Here is a 10,536-nt window from a genome sequence, read left to right as displayed (position 1 = left end):
AATACATATAAAATATTCGCATTTAAGAAGATCATATTTTTATAGTTACGAAGAAAGTACTAGCCTTTTTCTAAATTCTCTGTAAATACAGTACTAACAATCGATAGTTGATAATGAAAATAAAAACAATTAATGAATTCAATTCTTCTGACACGAATTAATGTTATCAAAGGTGAGTAGCAAATACTACGATTCAAATGTTTCTTTTAATTTGTTCTTTTTTTTTCCTGAAGAGAAATTCCACACGTGGCGACACCAGTGACGCCGAAAAATGTAGAATATCACGTAATGTCCAATTCAAGTAGATCTATTTTAGAATATTTAATCAGTGTTTATTTCATTTGGGTCTTGATTTTGCTTTGCCTTCTCGGTCTCCGACTCCGAGTCTTTACTCCTTTTCTTTCTTTCTTTCTCTTTCTTTCTTTCTTTCTTTCTTTCTTTCTTTCTTTCTTTCTTTCTTTCTTTCTTTCTTTCTTTCTTTCTTTCTTTCTTCCTTCCTTTCTCTCTCTCTTTCTTTCCCTTTTTATTCTCTTCTTCTGTCTGCCTACCTGTATGCCTGTTTTCCGCACTGCAGTCTGTTATGCTCGAGGATCTTTACGTTATGAGGGGGTAAGTCTGCGATTCCGGATTGCTTTTAATTTCGGAAACTTGTTACTTTTGTTTCTTGCAGGAGCGGCGTGCATCTACCCGTACGTGTCTGTCTACATGAAGCAGGTCGGGCTGCTGCCATCACAGATTGGCCTCATCAAGTCTGCCGGAAACTTCATGTCCATTATCATCAAGCCGGTTCTCGGCAGCATTGCAGACAAGACTGGAAGGTATGTTTATGTCGGGACAAAACTCCAGCAAAAATTGTGATTTTTTTAATTCCACCATGTTATCACCATACGTAGTGATGGCACACTCAAGTTTTTTTCAACTTATATTAATGCCGCTACCAACATAGGGGACAAATACATGACAGGACAATACCCATTTTCACCTGAGCGAAGTGAGGAAAGTCGTGTTAAGTGTCTTCCCTAAGGGCACAAGATCGGTGGCATGTCAGGACTCGAACCCGGGACCTCTAGATTCTGAGTCGCGCACTCTGCCGCTACGCCACACGATCCCACCAATGGTGATTCTACCGGTAGATATGCAGATCGGAGTCTCTGTCGACAGAATCTTTATAATCTGGGTCTCCGAAAGAGTTAAGGATTCTACTGACATAGACCGAGGTTGGGGTTTGTAAATCTATAAGATATTTCCTTAGGAATAGAAAAACTTTGACCCAGGTGACTTTAGATCAATGACTTTACTTTAAATTAGGATTTGTAAATGAGAAACGCATTTACAACATTTTGATTGGAGATTCCTGTCGACAATTGCAAAACTCTGATTTTTTTTAGCTACAACATTTAAAACAATACATTGGCGGCACACTGAAGTTTTTTTCAACTTATTTTTACCCCAACACAGAGGATGATATGTGTGCATCAGCAGACCTACAAGGAATAAAATAACTTCATCCTATTCAGTCTACCATCTTACAGTCTATTTTTTTGCTGGTGTGTTGAACTGTTAAAAGGTTCACAGCCCATCAGTAGGTGCAATAGCTCAATTGCACCCACGAACCGGTGCAATAGCTCAATTGGTAGAGTGCTCGCTTTGTAACCGGGAGGTCGTGAGTTCAAACCCCGGCCGGGTCATACCAAAAATGGTACACACTTCTTTCTCTGCTTAGCACTTAGCACATATGGGAAAGAGTGTAGGAAGGTCAAACACACAGCACTACCAGCCCCCTGCTGTAGTGCATTGCACAATTGTGTGTCGCCCAAGGGCTACGAAATGGAGATGGGCACCACCCTACACTCGGGCAAGAGCACGGTAGACCTTCCTTCCTTCCGTCAGTAGGGATCCATTCGCCGCACACAACATCAGCCCTTTTCCCTGGCGCTAGTATGTTGATAATATAAATATTGGCACGAAAATACGAATCTACAATGCATGTGTGCTGTCTACAGTCCTGTACGGGTCTGAAACTTAGCAAATGACCTTCAACCAGGATGTTGCGGACACGGCGGTCGGTTGCTAGGCTAAAAGTCGCATTACTAGGGAGGTATCGGGTTACAGAACGTGTTCGAACGTGGCCGCGCGGGAGTCCCAGGCCGGCCCGGGGGCAACGGGTAAAATTTGAAAATAAACAAAAGTAATTGGAGAGTAAATACTCGTCAAAATAAAATGTAATAAGTGATTTTGTTTACCTCAAATGTTATTCTTGCACTGCCTTTGCTCCACTTTGTGTACATTTGCTTCCAAATGAGATCAATTTCGGATTTCAAAAAGGGTTCACGAGAACCAAACAACTGATTTTAAGAGGCCCCGAAAATTAAAAATAAGGTTAGATTTTTGGTTTTTTAGAAATATTACAGTAAATTTAAACTTTCTGTCTTAGGATTTTTTTATTTTTTAACTAAAACTCGACTTACAGTCAAAAGAAGAGCTAAAAACGCAGTGTTTTAACTTTAAATACCGATAATTCATAATCGCGGCCATATTTAAAAAATCCCTAAGACAGAAATCTGCGGAAATCGTTCCTCTTCCAAACAAGCCCTCAATGAGGTAATTTGAACGATTTTTGGGAGTGGTTAAAATACCATGTTTGCACGCATGCTATGACACTTGGATATGGGGACCTGGATTTTATAACAGCGTAAACAAGAATTCTGACCTTCAAGGTCACCCACGATGACGGCAGTAGCTTTGTTACATGTTACATATCCACAATAAAATCACGGCATAGATGTAATGTTTTGAAAACGGTTCATATTTGTGGAAAGGTGGATTTTTCCTGTTCCGTGGTTCCCAAGTAAAAAAGGGCTTGAAGTAGCCGGTTGTAGCGGCTTTACTGTAAATGACCGCGGGTAACCCCAGATCGAACGCCCGTTCTATTCGAATGATGTCATATCGAACAAGATTCGCGGGTTCGGGGGATTCGATCTCCATAGTAGCGGAGTGGGACTTTTGGGCCCAAATCTGACCATCGTGGGATCACATCAGAGATGGCTTCGGGCCGTATTGAAAGTCAGGTGGCAACAACACACTAGCAATGATGAGATCAGGCGTTTGACAGGACAACCAAAGCTCTCTAAGCTAGTACAAAGAGCAAGGCTGAGATGGCTATGTCACGTATCTAGAATGTGGTGTTAACGTGGTGTCCACAAGGAAATAGGAAGAGGGGCGGGCAAAGTATGACGCGGAGAAAAACAGTGGAAAGAGACTTTGCAGTGATGGGTTCGCAACGAGCCGCGCAAGATAGAGGCAGGTGGAGAACAATGATGGCCCGCCTCAGCAGTAGCTGATATGCGGTGGAGTGGTAGGTAGGTAGTATGCTGTTAACACTGTTCACCATACTGTATACATGTATGTTATCATGACCTCTGTGCCTATATAGATCAAAACTGGTGGCTGTCTTGACCGTGATGACTGCTTCCGCCCTGCTCTTCTCGATGCTGTTCATCCCCCCGGTACCATCGACGACAACGTCACGTGCGACCCGAGAGCAGAGCCATCTAGCGGATCAGGACAAAAGTGACAGAAACACGAAGGACACACAGTCCTGGTTCTCCCTGACCTTCTGGCTATTCTTCTGGATTTTCTTCCTCTCCCACGGCGTATATTGGAGCTCAGTTTCCCAGGTAAACTGTCTTCAACTGGCACTAATCTATTCGACTACAATTCGGGGGGTGCTCCAGCCAAATGCTTAAGACATTTATTTTATTCACATTTATTTTTCGAGGATTGGGCAAAAAGTTATAAAACTCATGACAGCCCTCTCCAGCTTAAGACATTTGTGGTTGGTTTTCGATCGAAACTCAGAATTACACGCCTGGTAACAATTTGGGTGTGCGTCAGCAGTCTACGGGGCGTGTCCAGCGAGCACATTTGACTTCAATTTGTTTCAATTCGTAAAGACCTCCCGGACGTCAACCAAACCAAAGTGCTCCCGAACGTCAACCGAACATTGTCGCCTGGTGTTCGGGAACATATTCGGCGGAAAGTCGTGAATGTGTGACAGGGGCTTTACTGAGCGGGACAGCTGGCAAAAGAAATCGAAAATGGGTAGAACAATGTTTTAAAATACTGACACTAATGATACCTACGTCTTTTTTTCAGGTGGAGGCAGCCTCGTATCAAACCATCAAGAGAAAAGGAAGAGGACAGTTTGGACGACAGCGTCTCTTTGGGTCTGTGGGATTCTCCATTTTTGCTTTCGTGTCGGGCTTTGCTATGGACACATTCACCGATTGGACTAAAGCAGAAAACCAAGGGAAGAGGACGAGTGTAGAAACCGCTGGAAACAAGACTAAGACTGACTATTCTGTAGCCTTCTACATGTTCTTGACCTTCATGATTTTAACCGTGTGTTGCCTGTTAAAGCTAAAAGACTGGAGCGCAGAACCGTCAACAGGGTTCCTGAAAGACGTGGGCAAACTGCTTTCGCAACTGCATCTCCTTATATTCTTGATTGCTGTTCTCCTGTTGGGAGCATTGGATGCCGCTAGCGAAACATTTCTTTTATTGCATTTGAAAGATCTGGGTGCCAGTCAGACTGTCCTTGGTGTTTTCCTGTTCGTACGGACTGCAGCAGAGATTCCTGTTTACGTTATTTCCACTTGGATCATAACGAAGCTCGGATACACAGCGGTGTTAGGATGTGGTTTCGCAGCTATAGGTCTGAGGTTCCTACTGTACTCATTTATAAGTAATCCGTGGTGGGCAGTAGCCATAGATACTCTCAACGGATACCATGCGCTCATGTGGGCAGCAATGACGTCATACGTGAGCATCTCTGCACAGGATGACCTACAGACCGTAGCTCAAGGGATTGTAGCCACCACATTCTATGGACTTGGTGAGTTTTTATTACCTTCGACATGAAGGGTATATTTTCAGTTTTGCTTTAATGTGGGCCTGTATGTATGTCATCAGCATGGCTCGAGAAGCTGTGGATGGATCTGGAGGTAGTTAGCAGTTGTGAAATGGTTCACCTGGCGTTTTTTAACGGTAATGCTGCGGGCTTTTTATGATTTTTTTTTTTTGTATACATCATAACTCGTGAGCATACTAACCTAAGATCATAATGAATTTGGTAGATAGGTACTGGATGTGAAGATGTAGGTCAAGTTCTAATATGGTTTATCTGTCGCGATCGTACGGTGCAGTATCGGGCTATGAATTTTGTGTTTTTGTATGTTAACCCTACCTAGACCGGGCTTTTTTTGACATGGGGGGACCGGGGGGGGGCGCTCCTTTTGACCCCCCTAAGAACTCGCGAACGGTATGTCGTATGACCACCAAATTTTCAGAGAATGGTGTACTAGTGAAAAATTTATCATATCTACAATTTTTATGTCGTTATGACGTAATATGACGTCATTATGACGTCATTAATGTGATTTTATTGGCCAAAACCGTCTAAATAGGTTTTTCCCTGAAAACTAAATGGTCTTCAACATAACTGTACCAAAAGTGTTTATGACAGAATATTATGGTGTACTAAGTCTTATGTTGCCCATAGCAACACCGGTGACGTCATAAAATGACGTCATGCATATTTAAGATATCCGCCATCTTGGATCATGAATCTTGAATTTTCAAAAAAAATTAATCGGATGATAAAGCCTAAAATACATTGTAAACATGCTAAAGACCTTCATTTAAATCTTTTTTGGAAAAAGAAATGGAAGTATTGATGAAATTTTAATGAAAATAACCTATATATACCTGTTCTAATGATATGGTCCGCCATCTTGGATTTTGGCCAATGACGTCATCAAATTAGCATAAATTATGCATATTTAATGATAAAATTTACATAAAATTATATGGGATGTTATTAATATTAGAAACCATGAGTAACTTGACATAAAACCCATAAAATTCTATTGTTAAAACAAAAAGTACTAAATTTAGCAAAAAATGCCTGTCAGAAACCCGTTGCCATGGCAACACAAAAAATTATTATTTTATTCCAATGATAAAGAATTGTTGCCAACAATATTTTAGGAAAAGTCACCAAGTTTTGCCGCTCTACGGCTAGCCGGTCAGACGCTAGGTGACATCAAAGTTGCCGCGGGCACTTTTAGCCCCCCCCCCCGTCTAGGTAGGGTTAAAGGCTTAACTCCTGAAAATAAGGATGTGACAGATAGGTTTCTTAACTATGTACTGTTTAATTTGTCCACAGGCCACACGTTAGGTAACCTGGTCGACGGTGCAGTAGCGGGCTATATATGTTTGTCGTTTTGTATGCTAAAAGCATTTCTCCTGAAGGTGATAATGTAACAGTTAGATTTCTCACATATCTACTGTTTATTTATCCACAGGCCACACGTTAGGTAACCTGGTCGGTGGTGTAGTATATAACCGGTACGGCGCCGTGGCGTTCTTCCGATCCTTCAGTGTCTCCTGCCTGATCGGATTCCTTCTGTTTTACCTGCTGTACAGGTGTTTTGGGAAAAAACAGAACCCCACAGGTGAGAAAATTTAAAAACTTTTCTTATTGGCTCATTGTTATTGATCATTTAGCAAGCTGATGTAAGATTACCACTGTCTGGAATCCAGTTGTAATTGTGTATCATAACGTTATATCTTACATGATTTTGTATGTTTCTCACACACCGATAGGCAACAGTCTTTTAGATTTTAACAACATAAGATCGTTTAATGCTTTGTGGTTTTGTAACTGTGGCAAATGATTGTTTAGAACAACGTAAGAATGAGTGAATGATTGCTATAATATTTAAATGTTATGTACGTTGTTTGCTTTTATCGTGACAAACAAAATTTCAGATTAACCGCATAATATTCGATATTTAAGCGTACCCCAAAGCATCAAAAGGGTTTCATTATTCCCGTTCCCCAAAAAATATTTGCGCAATGTTCTAAGGTATGATTAAATATGAAATTTCATGCAGTGATAGCCAATGTGCAGTGATAGCCAATGTGCAGAGTAAATCTTTAAGTTAATAGTATATAATTTTGACGACATTTCCTAATCCACGAATACATTTTGCTCTAATAGAAAGACGTTCAGACACCGAGGATGAAAAGGAAACGGAAACTCCCTTAGTGCCAACTGGCGGTGACGTGGCCGAGTCGCAGGCTCTAAAACAGGGTACGTTTCTCCGCGGTGGAAGTGTGACCAGCTTAGCGGGTGAAAACATCGGTTTTCTCCGCCTCGTGAAGCCACAGGACCGAGACATTTCCGGTCTAAAGCAATGAACGCATCGGTTTTCTCCGCCTCGTGAAGCCACAGGACCGAGACATTTCCGGTCTAAAGCAATGAACGCATCGGTCTCCTCCGCCTCGTGAAGCCACAGCACCAAGACATTTATAAAGTTTCAGGACCGAAACACCTTGAATCGGTCTCTGATGTCTAAATGAGTGATATCAATTTGTGAATATACTGCATTGACACAATTAAAGGCACTCTATGTAGTTTTTTGCGCAAAAATTTGGAATATTCTAATTATACTAAATTTCAGTGTTATTAACAGTTACTATCACTTTTCAACACATTTGTGTCATTATTTCACATTTCTTACGTATATTTTGTCCGTTCAAACAGTCCTTCTTGGGTACCCGGTGCCACCGGTTTGCTCAGGACAACAACAACAACAACATACAGGGGTTGCCCCCTAGGGTGGCTAATTGACCCGGCTTGCCAGGCTTGATTGACAGGGGCACATGTGACAAGATATAGCCTCCTTAGAAAAACACTCATATCTTTCACATGAGGTCTGGTGGAATATAATTATCAACTTGGAGTATTTTGTTGGGCATGAATAAACTGTGGTCATTATCCCTTCAAAAGAGATAAAAAAATCTGGTAAACGGTTAGGTATTTCAGAAACTGGTAAGCTATCAACTGACACCCCACTGGGATGTAGGTCAAACCACTAGCAGTGGACAATGCAATGTACCATATGTGCGGTTTGGCCAGAGGTTGTATAGAAGATCATTCTAAGCTTCTAAGGAGCAAGGATGTTGTATTTTTTGTTGAGGAGTATGATTTTGGAATACTAAAGGGTTAAGTCAATGTACTATGTAAAGAAAAGAATGAAAAATATACTTTTTGTATTGTCAAAAAACTACATAGAGTGCCTTTAAGTACTACAGAGTCACTTTTGGTTTTCCGCTACTCTTAACGTTTCCCTTAGTATTATGCTGGTCCATTCTTTGAAACAACAAAAAACATTTAAAAAAAATTAAAACAATCTCATGTTAGCAAGTAAAATTAATGCATTTTAACCTGCTAAACTGTTAGTTTACAGGGCCATATCGATTTGTTTACTTACTTTTCGGATATACAATACTAGTACATAATTACCTTCGCCAAGAAGGTTATGTTTTCAGTGGCGTTCGTGTATGTGTGTGTGTGTGTGTGTGTCTGTCTGTCTGTCTGTCTGTCTGTCTGTCTGTAAACACGATAACTTGAGAAGGCCTTGATGAATTGTCTTGATACTTGGTAGGTGGGTAGGTCTTGATGAGACCTCAAAATGATTAGATTTTGGACCCCCTAGCGGCTTGTTATGGTACTGCAGCTGAACTTCCGGTTTTGATATCTCATGATCTAGAAATGCTATGGTGATGAAATTTAGATGGTAGGTAGCTCTTGTGCTGGGAAAGAAGTGACGTGAGTTTAGGCCCCCTAGCGGCTTGCTCTGGAACTGCAGGGATAGATTCTTGAAAATATTCAAAAGGGGATAACTCAAGAACCGGTTGACGGATCGTCGTGATTTTTGATATGTAGGTAGCTTACGTGATGCTTAATATAATTATGTGACAATTATGCAAATATGGATGTAATTTGCATAATTTATGGGGAAATTCTATAAATCAGCTGCATTCCATGATAGGACAATTGAAGCTTGTGACATTGGTAATTGACAACGAGAGAAACACAGGAAGATGTTGATTATGTTAATAATGACTTAATTTGCATAATTAATGAGAATATGTTATGATTATGTAATGATAACTGCCTGGAATTTCATACTTGTGGTATTTGAAAGTTAAATTGAGGTGAACATCATTAAACATAATTTATTCAAATCAGGACCTCATTTGCATAATTTATTAGGAAATGCTAGAATGCATTGTTTGTTAATATAAGACTGTCTTTTGGTTGAGATTATGATAAAATGATATAATGAAAATTAGGTTCCTATTTCTTAAATCAGGGGGAATAATCTAATCTAAACTTTGTCAGTCATAAAGATTAACATCATTTGGCGAAGGTATGAGATCGGGGAACTCTAGTTTGATAATATAAAAAACAATATAATCATTTTGTGTGGATCGAAGGTCCCATTGCTGTCAAGCTGTTTCTTTTATCTTGCCTTTTTTGTTAAAGAACGTAGAAAATGTTTAACCTGTGCCTAGAGGGTATTTAATATGAGGTTACGTAATCAGTGTTTTCTCTTTAGCACTTTCTAACTCACTGTTTTAACATTTAAAACCTAAACGGCAGTCAAATTTTATCCATAAAACCTTACAACTATAACTATAACAATGTAGTGCATTTTTTTATTTATTTTTCATTTGTAGGTACAGATCAAACGTTATTCTTTTGTAACTAATCCATTATTAAACAATTGAACCGTCAAAAAATGTTTTATGTTTTCTTAGTACGATCTTGGCCATTACTTATTCTTGGCCACAAGTGTCTTCAACTCTCCTCCATTTAAGCTTTCCTGTGAGTCAATCTGTAAGAAAACACATAAAAAAGGTCCATATATTCTCAATATATCCCTATAACTATACCCCTTAAAATGCACTCTGAACTCCCAAAAATAATTTCATCAGGTTGGTAGAACTTAGGAGACAGGTATTTCTTTTTACACAACCGGTAAATTCTCACCTTGCCGACGTTTCGATGTCTGTCAGACACCTTCTTCAGAGCTTCTGATTGGAGTACTGCATCTCGCCGCTATATGTAGCCGATGTAGGTGGCGCTTTTGCGGCGAGAACACTGTCCCAAACGTGGCTTAGTTTGTACGCCCCCCCCCCTGTCCTGGTTCATCACAAGGGCTGACTTTCTGATCTAAACTGCCTCCTTGATCCAGCGGGTTCTTCTATTGTCTTCTATGTCTATAACTTTTGCCCCCTCCCAGCCAATTATGCAGTTGTTTCCAGCAATGTGATTTGTCACTGCTGATTTCTTTTCTTCTTTTTGTGCATGTCTTTTTTGGGATCTTGTGTACTTTACAGTGTCCATGTTGTCAGCTTGCTTCCTGTGTTCTTCCAATCTAGTCCCAAAGGTGCGTCCCTTTCCCCTATTTATACTTCACTGCAGCTGTTGCACGGGATCTTGTATATGCAGCCCGTTTTAGCCGTGTCCTGTAGTTTTTCTTCAGTGCTCTCGTCGCAAAAGCGCCACCTACATCGGCTACATATAGCGGCGAGATGCAGTACTCCAGTCAGAAGCTCTGAACTGAAGAAGGTGTCTGACAGACACCGAAACGTCAGCAAGGTGAGATATACCGGCTGTGT

At 40.5% G+C, this 10,536-nt stretch overlaps 1 protein-coding gene across 1 annotated transcript; it reads left to right on the top strand.

Moving 5' to 3' along the window:
• Positions 1 to 574: 574 nt before the first annotated feature.
• LOC109486984 lies at positions 575 to 7,459 on the top strand (the record flags this gene model as incomplete). The annotated part of the gene is made up of 5 exons (XM_019790901.1): positions 575 to 818; positions 3,434 to 3,677; positions 4,156 to 4,894; positions 6,366 to 6,515; positions 7,064 to 7,459. Coding segments are annotated over 5 exons (1,577 nt in total), but the record flags the coding sequence as incomplete, so codon positions are not given.
• Positions 7,460 to 10,536: the final 3,077 nt, after the last annotated feature.

Source organism: Branchiostoma belcheri, unplaced genomic scaffold (genome assembly GCF_001625305.1).
Source record: "Branchiostoma belcheri isolate BF01 breed outbred unplaced genomic scaffold, Haploidv18h27 scaffold846, whole genome shotgun sequence".
Taxonomy (NCBI): Eukaryota; Metazoa; Chordata; class Leptocardii; order Amphioxiformes; family Branchiostomatidae; genus Branchiostoma; species Branchiostoma belcheri.
Note: the sequence above shows the minus strand (reverse complement) of the source record. Positions and strands in the feature narration are given on the sequence as shown.